Source organism: Plasmodium sp. gorilla clade G2 (assembly GCF_900097015.1).
Source record: "Plasmodium sp. gorilla clade G2 genome assembly, chromosome: 12".
Classification (NCBI taxonomy): domain Eukaryota; phylum Apicomplexa; class Aconoidasida; order Haemosporida; family Plasmodiidae; genus Plasmodium; species Plasmodium adleri (nom. inval.).
Genome location: NC_041704.1, coordinates 539,532 through 553,202, shown reverse-complemented (window position 1 = coordinate 553,202; position 13,671 = coordinate 539,532). Strand labels below are relative to the sequence as shown.

Sequence of the window (13,671 nt, the reverse complement as noted above, 5' to 3'; positions counted from 1 at the left end):
ATATATATATATAATATATAATATATATATTATGTATACATTTTTTATTTATTAAAAATATATATAATTATATGTATAATATTTTTCTTTTTTGTATGCCTTTTTTTAAAATTTTATTAATAATATATTCAAAAATATGAATTTATATATATAATAAAAATATTTTTTTTTTTACGTATCCATAATAATATATCTATTTTTTTTAAGTATTTTCTTTCTTTTTTTTTTTTTTTTTTTAAATACATTATTTATTATAAATGTATATTTATATATATTATATATATATATATAAAATACTTTTTATTATTTCATTTATTTTAACTTGATGTATTTTTCTTATATGAATAATAATATTTCTTTTTAAATATTTTATTTTCATAATATTTTTTGGTCACATGTATGTATAAAAACATATATATAAATATATATATTTATATATATATATATTAAATATGTTTTTATATTTTTATATATTTATATATTTAAATTTTTTATTTTATATATGTGTTTCTCTTCATATATATAGTCTCTATAGGATTTTATTATATAATGAAAAAAATATTTGCTTGTTCTTGCAATATGTTATCATTATAAGGAATATAATATATGACATATATGTTTATAAATAAAAAAAAAAAAAGAAAAAAAAAGGACACGATACATATATTTTATTATTATTATTTTTTTTTTTTTATGTTTAAACATTTTATATAATTTTTAATTTCTCTATTGGGTACATGTTATATTTATTTATTTATTTTTTATTTATTTTTATTTATTTTTTATTTATTTATATATTTAAAAATTTTTAAATAATGCCAGATTTCTACTTTTTAATAAGATGGTTATGTAAAGTTATAGTAAAATCAGTATTTAGAGATGTGAACGTTATAAACCCGGAAAATGTGCCCTTGTATGGATCTGTTATATTTGTTGGGAATCATAATAATCAGTTTATTGATGCATGTGTATTGATAGCAAATATTCCCAGACAAGTGAAGTTTATTGTTGCTGAGAAATCTATGCGAAGAGCTGTAATTGGAAAATTGGCTAGTGTTATTGGTTGTATAAGTGTGAAGAGACCACAAGATTTAAAATTTAAAGGTATTGGTCGTATATGTTGGAATGAAGGTGATGTAAAAATAACAGGAATAAATACTAGATTTAAATTGGATGTTCAAGTTGGTGATAAATTATTAACACAAAATAAAATGTTTCCAGTTGTTAAAATAGAATCAGAGACTGAATTGATAATTCAAGAAGGTATGAATATAGAATGTGAAGATAAAATTAATGGTGTATCATTTAAAATTATACCTAAAATAAATCAATCAGAAGTTTATAATTTAGTTACAAATAGTTTAAAAAATGGTGATACTATTGGTATATTTCCAGAAGGTGGTTCACATGATCGTACTAATTTATTACCATTAAAACCAGGTGTAGCTATTATGACATTATGTGCTTTAGCTGATGGTATTGAAGATGTTTCTATTATACCTGTTGGTTTATCATATTCTAAATTATATCAGTTACAAGGTTGTGCTACATTGTTTTATGGTAATGCTATTATAATATCTCAAGATTTATGTAAAGAATATAATAACAACAATAGAGAAGCCATTTCAAAATTATTAAGCAGAATTGAAGAAGGTATGAGAAGTTGTATGCTTACATCAAAAGATCATGAAACTAGTAGATGTATTGAATTATGTGTAAGCTTATATACACCTGAAAGAATGACTATTTCAAAAAATAAAATATATAATAATTTACAATTATTTTGTAAAATGTTTTGGAAATTTGGTGATTCCAAAGTTATCGAAAATTTATCTTATGAATTAAAATGTTATGAAAAATTATTACAAGCTAATAAAATTAAAGATGATGAAGTTTGGATGCTTAAACAATCTACTTCAGCAGCTACATTAAAGTTTATTGAACATATATGTACATTTATTTTTTGTGTTATTTTTGGTATGACCTTTTCATTATTATGGTTACCCTTAGTTCTAATTTCTATATATCTAGCTGAAAGACATAGAAAAGCTGCTCTTAGAAATAGTACTATAAAAATACAAGGGGGAGATGTAGTATCAAGTTATAAAGTATTAGTATTAATTGTTCTTTTACCGACGTTTAATATTGTATATGGATTATTATTTAGTATTTGTCTTTATCATTCTTGGCTCAAAAGAATTCTCTTTGTATTTCTGAGCATGTGTATTTTACCAATATTTTATTATATCAATTTAAATTATGCAGTACAAATACCTATCTTGTTAAGACAAATGAAAATACTCTTAAAGGTCATATGTGGAAAAATTAATGTTTGGAGAGATAACGAGAGAGAATTAATAAGTACTAGACATGAATTGCAGTTAAAAGTTCGTGAGTTAGTTTCTACTTTAGGTCCAGATGTATCAGATGACTTTCTTGAGCAACTTTATAGAAATATACCAAAATTTGTTGTAGATGCAGATACGAAAAGATTGATAAGAGGAAAGGATGAATTCTTACCAATATTGCAGCGTTCTCAATTAGAATACAAAGAGGAGATATTATAATATAATAATAATAAGAAGAAGAAAAATAAGATAAAATAAAAAATAAATCATACAACATAAAACATAAAACATAAAACATACAACATACAACATAAAACATAAAACATACAACATAATATATTAAATATATGTTAAAGAATAAATATAATTATAGGAATGATATAAAAGAAACAAAATTATTATAATGTACATTTTAAATTTCATTGTAAAAGTATGAATTTGTTCATAATATTTATAAATATGCATGTGTGTATATATTAATATATGTATATTTGGTGAAATATAAATACAATGTATATATTTCTTCTTTATTTCATTATTATTATTACAAGTGCATTTATTATATATGTAGAAATGTATATATTAATATTATGCCATTTTATATTTATATTCTATGTAGATATGATATTCTTTTGTCACTTTAAAATATATACTGTTTATGTTATAATAATCGTTATTATTAATATTGTATTACATATATTTTTTTTCCTCCCCTTTTTTTTTATACACACTTTTCAAGTTATATATATAAAAATATGTGTATGTATATGTATATGTATATGTATATATATATATATATATATATATATATATATATGCAAATATATATCCATTTTTAAATTCTTCATTTGTTTTTTGTTTACTCTTTTTTGTTTTTTGTCCAACTTTTCTATTACCTCATTTTTTATTGTTTATGCATATTTATTTGTATATATATTTACATGTATATATACTATTAATCAAAAAGTCAACTTATATATATATATTTATATATATATGTTAATATATCATTAAAATGAAATATAATTATATTTCCTTATCGTTTATTTAAAATTGTCCTAGGTATACATAAAATTGTATCTTATGAATTATGTAATTTTAAATATAAATAACTTATTTTTATAAATATTATTTTTTTTTTCTTTAAAAAAATTAAATTGTTATAATGGTAATATAAATTATGAGTTATGTCTAGGGCGTATTATATGCATACTAAGCAATACACAAAAAAAAAAAAAAAAAATAAGTAATAAAAAAGAAATAAATCATGATTAAAATAAATGATAAATAATGATGTAAAATAAAAAATATATACAAATAACATAAGCTTATTAATACTTAAATATATATATATATATTTATTTATTTATTTGTTGGCTTAAAAACCTTTTTGTTATTATATTTATCTTTTATGCACTTTACAAAATTTGTCCATTATTGAACCAAAAACCAAATTGCATATTTTCATTAAAAAGGCATAAAGAAATATAAATATGAATTTTAAAGAAGAAGAGATATTATAAAAAAAAGATTTGTTATTATTATCATCATTTATTAAAGGTTTTTGTTTGAGATTTTGAAAAATATGTTTCATCATATGTTTTTCTTTTTCCAAATGTGTTTGTTTTTTTTTTAAAACTAATTTTAATAAATTAATTAAAGAAGGATCTTTGTTAATTTTAATACCTTCATTTAGTACTTTAATAGATTTATCATATTCACCTAACATAAAATAACCTTTAGCTAACCTAAAATATATCTTTATGTTATTTTTATCATTTTCTTGTGCTAATAATGAATATTTTACACATTCAGAATATTTATTTATTTTCATATAACCTTGTGCAATATTACTACAATATGTTGTATGCATCTTCAAAAAGACTTCTAATCTATCAGGATTTAATTCGTCTCTTTTAGATAAAACATAATTGATAGATCTTAAACCCCTTTCCCATATTTTTAATGCCCCTTCATAATCTCCTTTATTATATTTTTCATTTGCATCATCTTTCGTTTCTTTATCATCATCAGATAATTTTAAATCTGTTATATTATTATTTAAATTTTGTTCATTATTTTTATCATGCACATTTGATTTGTTATCTACAAGGTTAGCATCATTAGTTTCACAATGTATATCATATATATGCTTATTATCAGAAATAACCTCATTATAATTCTTATCATTATTATATATATTATTAACCTGTTCATCTTTTAATATACTATTTTTTGTTAAGCATGTTTTAGAATAATTTCTTTCTTCTTTATTTAATATGGTAGTACCTTTCTCTTCATTATCATTATTATCTTTTTGTTTTAGATTGCTATATTTTATATTACATTTCTCAGGACATTCTACACTTTTCAAATGTGTACCTTTCATATTGCTATTCATTTTACTATATACATATATGTATTATTTTTTTGTTATAATATATACAATAAAAATTAAAAAATAAAATATGTACATTATATATATAATATACATATTACACTTATTATTTATTCATGAAGGAGTTATTTAATCAATTTTAAAAAAACAGAAAAAAAAGAAATCGGTTAAAATATAATAAATTAAAAAAAAAATATGAATTATTTACTCAAAATAATATATATATATATAAAAAAAAAAAAAAAAAAAAAAAAAAAAGGGGATTAATATATGTATATATATATATATATATATATATATATATATATATGTATGCTATTCGGAAAAAAATATATTTTTATATTATTATAAATTATATCAAAAACAAATTAACAATAAAGCTAATTCCTAAATTGTTTTTTTGTTTGTAAAGAATAATTACACAAATATAGCAAAATGGGATAATATAAAAATATATATATATTATTATATATATTATTAAATTCAATGTTTTATATTATTATATATATATATATATATATACCATTTTGTATTCATATTTTTTTATAGTATATACTATTAGGGCCTTTATATTTTTGTTAAATTACCATTTAACTATAATTATGAAGTTGAAAAAAATAAAAAAATATGAAACCAAAAAAATAAGGCAAATAATAAATATTAATATATATATATATATTTATTATGAATTATAATTATTTGAGGAAAAAAGCTTTTCCCTTTATATTTATGGTGATTGTTAAATAAAAATATTTTGATGATTGGTCCTTATAAATATTTGTGTACGATTAAATTATATAATATATATAAAATACTAATATGTCTAAACAGAAGGAGTAACAATATAAGAATTGTATCCTTGTTTAAAATTATAAATATATTTTATTAATATATATATTTATTTATATAGAATAATTATTTTGTTTTATTATATAATGTATAAAAAAAAAATTTCTGAACATTTTAAAAATAATCATAGGTATCCAAATAATTTAAGCAGTTGGTTAATTTCATCTTTTGTTCATATTCGTCTAGTTTTAAATTAAATAAATTTTTTATTTTCATCATGGAAACATTAGCCAAATTATCTCCACATAATAATATATCTTCTTTATTAAACATCCTTCGAAAAAAAAAAAATAAAATAAAAATAAAAATAAATAAATATATATATATATAATGAACATGTTTACATTCATAATGAATAAATATGTCTTTACTTTAAGGTGGTAATTTTGGATGTCTCCAAATTGTTTGGATAAAAAATTATCAAGGGATCTTTCGAGAAAAAATCAAAATCCCATAATTCTATTCTTCCATCATCAGAGCAGCAAAAAAAGGAGGTTGAATTATTTGGTGACCTGAATGTATGATGATAATGATATAATATATAAAAATGTATATTCATACATACATACATACCCATATATATATATATATATATATACTTCATTTTTACCATATTATATCATTTATTGAGCTGAACGAATTTTTTGATTTAAAGGTTGTAATTTGTGTATTACGAAATCTATTCCATAATTTTACTGTGCAGTCCTCACCAGCACTTATAAAAATATCATGATCAAATTTATTTATTTTAATTCTATTGACAGCCCCAAAATGAGCAATGTAATGATTTAAATAAGACTTCTGATAGCAGCTATTGCACCTGTAAATTATTCCATTTTTTGTACCTACCATAAAATAAATATTCAAAAGTAAAATATATATATATATATATATATATTATCACACCATTACCATATACATATTATACCATATAATTTTTTACCTAGATAATAGTAGGAATGGGTTGGTTTAATTTTTTTGTCGATTATATTTTTTGTTATATTTTTGTAATGATTCAATAACTCCTCCTCTTTTGATATATGATTAATATAATTATCTTTTTCAAGAGGTGTAGTTTTATGATTTAATTTGTTATCTGATTTTTTCATAAGATCTTTTCTTTGTTGAACATTTTTATTTTCATTTAATTCTACATAAGGATTATTTTCATTCTTATTAAATTCTGAGGAATCATTTTTCTCAATATTACTAATAATAAAATCCTCATCATGGTGCATATAATAATCTATATCAATACAAGTTAAAGATGAATTGAATGGTTTATTAACAAGATTTTTATTTTCAAATACGGATGATAGATCTTGATATAAATCATTTTTTTTATTTTTTAAATATAATATTTCTTTAGTTTTTAATTCCTTTTCTATGTTCCATTGATATACACAACCATTTTCATGAGCTGAATAAAAAATATTTTCAAAGGAATTATTATTAGTATACTGGTTTTTAAAAGAAAGATCATAAATTGGTTCATAACAGTTTTCATAATAATTTTTAATTGTTGTCGATTTAAGTACAGGTGTTTCATCTTTTTGTCGTATGTCATATATATAGATATGTCCATTAGATAATGCAGATACTAATAGATTCGGATTATTTTTTGAATATTTTATTTTCATAACACTGCAATTTAAATTATATAGTTTAAGAGGATAATTTGGATTTATAAAACTAAATATGGCAATATTCCCTTTACTGTTTTGAAAAGATCCAATATCTAATGTATTTGAATAACTAGAAGAAATATAATCTTTATAAAATTTATTTGTATCAATTGATGTAACTATATTTTCTAATTTATTATAATGAAACTGAAATAATTTATTGATAGAAATATTCTTGATATATTTTTTCTTTTTCCTTTTATATAATATATTATTATATTCTATACTATTTGTATGTTCTATATTATTATTTAAATCCAAATGGATATAATTTGAATCTTCATTTATATTATCAAGTACATCTGTATATTCATTACATATCCTATTAATATTATTATTATTACAAATGTGATCATTTAATATATCATGGTTGTAATATTTGTATATATAATCTTGTTTCACTTCCTTTATCAATTTTAATCTATTTACATTTATGGTAGTAAATCCTTTTTTCTTTTTTAAAATATATTCAAATTTTTTTTTTTCAAAATTATCTCTTTCTAAAAGATCGGATGGTTTTTTTTTATTTTTATTTTTATTATGTAAGACATCGTCTATAATTATGGTACTTATTTTTTTTATCTTATCTTCTTTGCTTTCATCATTTATAAGAATATCAAATATTTTGTCATCTTCCATTTTATTAAAATTGTCTACACTTGTATGATTTTCTAATAGGTCTTCTGAACAACCATCTTTTGTTTTTTTCTCCGTATTAGCTTCATTCATTATTTTGATATTTTTATTGACATTTATGTGATCGTTGTTATTCCTCTTATATGTTAGATTATTAATATCTTGTTTATTTTGTAAAAAATCTGAATAATTATTTTCATTTGTATCATATTCTTTTTTATTCATTTTTTTTTTTCTTTTTTTTATTTTCTTTCTGATATTATATTTTAGCTTGTTTACAAAAATTTTTTTGGCTATTTTTTCTTTTTTCTTTTTAGAAAGAATATGAATACGACGTTTTATTGAATTAATTGAAATTGTATCATTGGAATTATTTGTCTGTTTAGGGATATCACCCTTCATTTTATTAATATCTTTAATTTTGTTTTTGAAATTACATAATTTTTTCATATTTGTTTTTATTTTTATCTTTATAAGAATTTTTTTTTTTTTATAGTTAATATTAGGATTAGTAAGAGCATCATAATTTTCTCCGTCAAACATTTTAACATCATTATTTTCTACTTGTCTTAAATAATTCAAATGAATATTTTTATAAATCATTTGTTGATAAATGTAAATATTCTGTACAATACATTTTTCGATTTGTTTTATTAAAAGTATAAAATTAGATTTATTTAATTTTTTTTTTTTGTTATTAATTATCCAAGGTATTCCTTTAGCATTATCTTCGGCATATGGGTCTTCTTCAGGAATATCATTTTCTTCTTTTTTCTTTTTAATTATGGATTTTATTAAATATTCATCTTCACTAAAACTGCCTTATTTGGAAGAAAAATGAAAAGTTATATTTATTGATAGGGGGAAAAAACAAAATGGTACTATATAATGTATATATAAATATATTATATATATATATATTATATATATATATCATTTTACTTGTTAAGAATTTCATTGTCTTCATATTTTTATATCTACTCTTTGTTCTCATTGTTCTGCTTTTATTTGAAAAGGTTCTTGATATATTTTTTGTCATAAATAAAGTATTAAAAAGAGATGTGTTATTTTTCCTTGATTTATAAAATGATTTGGGTATGATGGTCGTTTGTTTATTATCAGCAACATTTTTATCAACAACTTGTACCCACATATTTTTCTTTAAAATTACTCTTTCGTTAATATTTAAGGAATCTCCATATTCATCCATAATTTTTTTTAATTTCTTATTTCTATATTTGAGAAATCTTTTATGTAACAACTGCGATCTGAAAAGAGAACCGTAAGAAATTAATAAGAAAAAAAATGAAAATGTGAATATATAAATAATTATATATATATATGTATTTATCTTGATTAATATGGTATTTTTTATTTTTAACAAGTTAGTGTTATAAAATATATATACAACTATAAATGCATATTTTATTAGGCCCTTTTTGGATTTGTCTATTTGTTTAATGTGACAAGACTATATGTTTTTAAAAATTATTTTTATTTTTTTAATTTTTTTATTTTTTATATTAACATGTCTGTTGGGTTCATAATTGTCAATTTATACAATTCATATAAATTCGTTTGAGTACTTTTACTTTGTTTATTAATTGTAGAAACATATATATCTTTATTTTTTTTAAAAACGCTTAATGTTTGCATGGATTTACTTATATAATTACTTTCATCATTATTAAGTAATTTTTCATATAACTTATTTTTTTCTTCGACTTTTAATTTTTCTTCGTCTATGTCATTTAGTGTATTGGGTATATTCAACAGGACAATTGTTTCACTTTCACACAATAATATTTCTGGTTGATTGAAAAAATAGAGGCATCAATAAAACATCATAAATTGGTTAAATGAAACATATAAAATGAAAACAAAAAGATGGTTCAACATATATATATATATATATATATATATATATATATGTGTGTTTATATTTTTACCATCATAAGTATTTGAAATTTCTTTTTCATATGGAGTCCATTTAGTATCCCTTTTATTATTTATATAATCAAAGAATTCGCTTTTTCCTATTTTTTTCTTCTTTTTAGCATTTAATATATTTCTAATTTGTTCTTCATCCTGTATATTTGCTATTTTTTTCTGGGAATCATTTTTGGTATGATCATTTTTTTCATTAAATTGTTTCAATAACTGATCTATTATTTGAAGAAAAAATAAAATGATTTAGTAAAAGTGTTAATAGAGAAAAATATATAAAATAAATATATACATAAATATATATATATATATATATATATATTTACATATGTATTTACCAATTTGATCAAATGATTTCTTTGTTTCCGTTTCTTGAAAATTGAAATATATTGGTTTAGGTGTTATATTTTTGTTATCTAATATTATTTCAATATGATCATCTTTAAAATTCACAAAGAAAAATGATATACATATATATATATATATATATATATGTACAGATTTTATCTATTTATATGTACAAAAGTTTGCTTATATTTTATATAATTTGCCTTCATATGATTAGTAGTTATATCCATATATATATTTATATTAACCTTTAAAATCAGCATTGAGCTTATTAGACTTGTTGAAACAAATCTTGCTCATATTACTTTTAATTTTTTTTATGGTATTTATGGGTTCTTCCATTTTTTATGACATTCTTATATATACTGTTATAATAGTGCTAGAATAAAAGATAAAATTATTCACGCAAAAAATAAAATATATATATATATATAATATGTGTATTTTTTTTTTTTTTTTCCTTTGAGGGGCATAAAATATGTTCATATAAAAAAATTATAATAATATATATAATTTATAAATGAAGAGAAAATTTTCATGTTAAATAAAATAAATAAATATATATATATAATATACCAGTATAATTTTTTTTTTTTTTTTTTTTTTTTTATCGAAAAAAAAAGTAATATTATAAGAAATTATTTTCATAAATAATCTTAATATTTTATAATTTCTATAAAAAAAAAAAAAAAAAAAAAGCGTCGAAAAAATATATACTTATTTTGTAAATATCTTAAATAAAAATGATTTTATTATAATATATATAATATAAATATATTAGGAATATATATAATGCCTTTCCCTCGTTAGAAAATAAATAAATAAAAAGAACTGATTCATAAAAATATTAATATATTTATATATTTATATATTTATTTATTAATATATTAATATATATATGTCATCATTTATATACTATTTGTTTATATAAAAATGTTGACATGATAAAGTGTAAGGGGAACACATTTTTTGTCTTAAAAGGGAGATTTAACAAAAGGCTCATAAAAAAATGTGAAAAAATATATATGCATACCATAAATAATCCGAGTATAGATTTTCCATACAAATGTCAAAACAAACCAAAGGAGGGAGAAGAATTTTTTTTTAACAAAGAAAAGTTTGTAAATTTTGAAAATGTGAATGTAAAAAATTTAAATAATAGAGAATTTTTATATTACATAGGATATTGTAGTAAAAATAAATTACTTAATTTAAATAAGATAAATTGTGTAATGAAAGAATTAGAAATAAAAATAATAAATAGTATTAATAATTCTATATCATCTGATTTTTCACAAAATAAAAAAAATATATTAAATTCAAAATGTTACAATCAAAATAATGAAAAGCCATTTTTTGATATTCATGATTTAGTTAAGGTCTATTTGAATATATGTTATATTAATTCTTATTATTTTCTTAAGGAAAAAAGAGAAAATAATAATACTATAAAATATAAAAATAATATAGTTAAAGATGAAGAAAATAATATATTTCTTCATAAACAAAACAAGTACACACTAAATGGTACTGTACAAAATGTGAATATAAAAAATAATCATAAAATAGGAAATGTAAAAAACGAATTTGAAATTAATAATAAAGCATTTAATAACAAAATTGATTTTAATACAAATAATATAGATTTTTTTAAAAATGATCAAAATGTATATAACAATTCATGTAACAGTTCTTTGGATGAATCCAAAGAATATGTATGTAATGAATATGTGAAAAATATATTTAATTTACTGTCCATATATTTTCTTCAAAATATTGATTTAATTAATAATCATTATTTATGTAGACTTTTTTATGGATATAACAAAAGCAAATTTTCAAATCATAGATATCTTAACAATTTATGTTTTGAAATTATCAAAAGGATAAAAAAAATTAGAACATATCATTTATATTTAATGCTTACCAATTGTTATTATTTAAATTATGTAGATAGTGTTTTTATTAAAATTTTATTACTTAATATTATTACAAAATTTTCTCAACTTCCTTGTGAAGCAATGTGTCAAGTTATACCTGTTATTCCTTTATATATTAATTCAGAAAAATTAATTTACAAAATTAATCTCATATATTCCAAAAAAATAGCTAGCTTTAACCAAATTGGTCATATTATTATTTTATTTAAAAAAATGTTACAGTACAATATTATATCACAAAAAAATGTCTTTTTATCTTTTAAGCAATTAAATAATTTCATGAACTTGAAAAAAAAAAATAACATAAATAAAATAAATAATATAAATACTATAAATAATATTAATAAGGATAGTAAGAAAGAACAAGATATGTTAAATGAAAAAAATGATTCAGATGATCATATCATAAATAAGGTTGTAGAATCTTTTGAAAACTTTGAACATATTGAAGATCAATTTTTTGAGAAAAAAAAAAATGAAGATGATATAATAATAAATAAAAACCAAATAAATTCTTTATTTCAAAATAATAATAATAGTAATAATAATATACAGATTAATGATAAGGGAAAGTATAAAAATTTAAAATGTAATATACAAAGTGAAGATATAAATGTAAATGTTACAAAAAAATTATATATGAATAAAAACAGTAACGTAAAACAAAAAAGTGAAGAAATAATTTTTCAAAATGATGATTTTATTTTTAATTTTAAAATCATAGAAATGCATTTAAAGCATGATTTAAAAAATATATATTCCCTTTTACCAAATGAATATAAAAATTTTCTTGAACGAATAAGGAAAATATCTTGTAACCTTAATAAAAATATACAAGGAGAAAAAGAAATTTTTATTTTAAAAAAATATATGAAAATGTTGCAATATAAATTTATTACATTTAATTACGGACCATATGTCTTACATATATGTGATCCATTTTATAAAATATTTTTACAATTTGAAAATCAATGGAAATTATATCCTATATATGAACAAATAGTACAAAAAAATTTTGAAATGAATAAAATTAATCATCTAAAAAAAGAAGGATTTAAACCAATATTTATATGTCATGATATATTATTACAATGTAATAATGAGAAAGAAAAATTAGAATACATCAATTCCATTTTGTTACATACACAATTTACCAAATATAATATAACATTAAAGGAAAAACAAAATTTATCAATTCCACAAGAGTTGCAGTATATACACATATAAATTATAAAATATGTGTATATTATGTTACATATGAAATGTTATACTAATATAATAAACAATATTATTCTAATGGTATACGTTTTTTTTTTTTTTTTTTTTTTTTTGTGTAAATTATATTTTAAAAAATAAATAGAAATATATATTTATAAAATAAATTTTATAACTCTACAAATAAAATAAACAAATAATTTTTTTATTACTTCATAAAAAAAAGAAAGAAAGAGATCTTATAACGAAAATATGATGATCTCATGGATCAAAAAAGAATTAATTATATACATAAAAATTGTAAT

The 13,671-nt window shown here is 18.8% G+C and overlaps 4 protein-coding genes across 4 annotated transcripts; 2 read left to right on the top strand and 2 right to left on the bottom strand.

Annotated features, from left to right (window-relative positions):
* Positions 1-815: 815 nt before the first annotated feature.
* PADL01_1213000 (glycerol-3-phosphate 1-O-acyltransferase) lies at positions 816-2,567 on the top strand (the record flags this gene model as incomplete). Its single annotated transcript, XM_028683085.1, has 1 exon — positions 816-2,567. The coding sequence occupies one exon, from the start codon at positions 816-818 to the stop codon at positions 2,565-2,567; it is 1,752 nt and encodes a 583-aa protein (XP_028539298.1).
* A 1,183-nt stretch (positions 2,568-3,750) lies between these two features.
* On the bottom strand, positions 3,751-4,749 carry PADL01_1212900 (tetratricopeptide repeat family protein, putative; the record flags this gene model as incomplete). The annotated part of the gene is made up of 1 exon (XM_028683084.1): positions 3,751-4,749. One exon carries the CDS (start codon positions 4,747-4,749, stop codon positions 3,751-3,753), a length of 999 nt encoding a protein of 332 aa, XP_028539297.1.
* A 960-nt stretch (positions 4,750-5,709) lies between these two features.
* PADL01_1212800 (conserved Plasmodium protein, unknown function) lies at positions 5,710-10,553 on the bottom strand (the record flags this gene model as incomplete). Its single annotated transcript, XM_028683083.1, has 9 exons — positions 5,710-5,869; positions 5,967-6,107; positions 6,206-6,440; positions 6,539-8,737; positions 8,859-9,184; positions 9,445-9,724; positions 9,866-10,081; positions 10,202-10,303; positions 10,460-10,553. The coding sequence occupies 9 exons, from the start codon at positions 10,551-10,553 to the stop codon at positions 5,710-5,712; spliced, it is 3,753 nt and encodes a 1,250-aa protein (XP_028539296.1).
* A 599-nt stretch (positions 10,554-11,152) lies between these two features.
* PADL01_1212700 (conserved Plasmodium protein, unknown function) lies at positions 11,153-13,378 on the top strand (the record flags this gene model as incomplete). Its single annotated transcript, XM_028683082.1, has 1 exon — positions 11,153-13,378. The coding sequence occupies one exon, from the start codon at positions 11,153-11,155 to the stop codon at positions 13,376-13,378; it is 2,226 nt and encodes a 741-aa protein (XP_028539295.1).
* Positions 13,379-13,671: the final 293 nt, after the last annotated feature.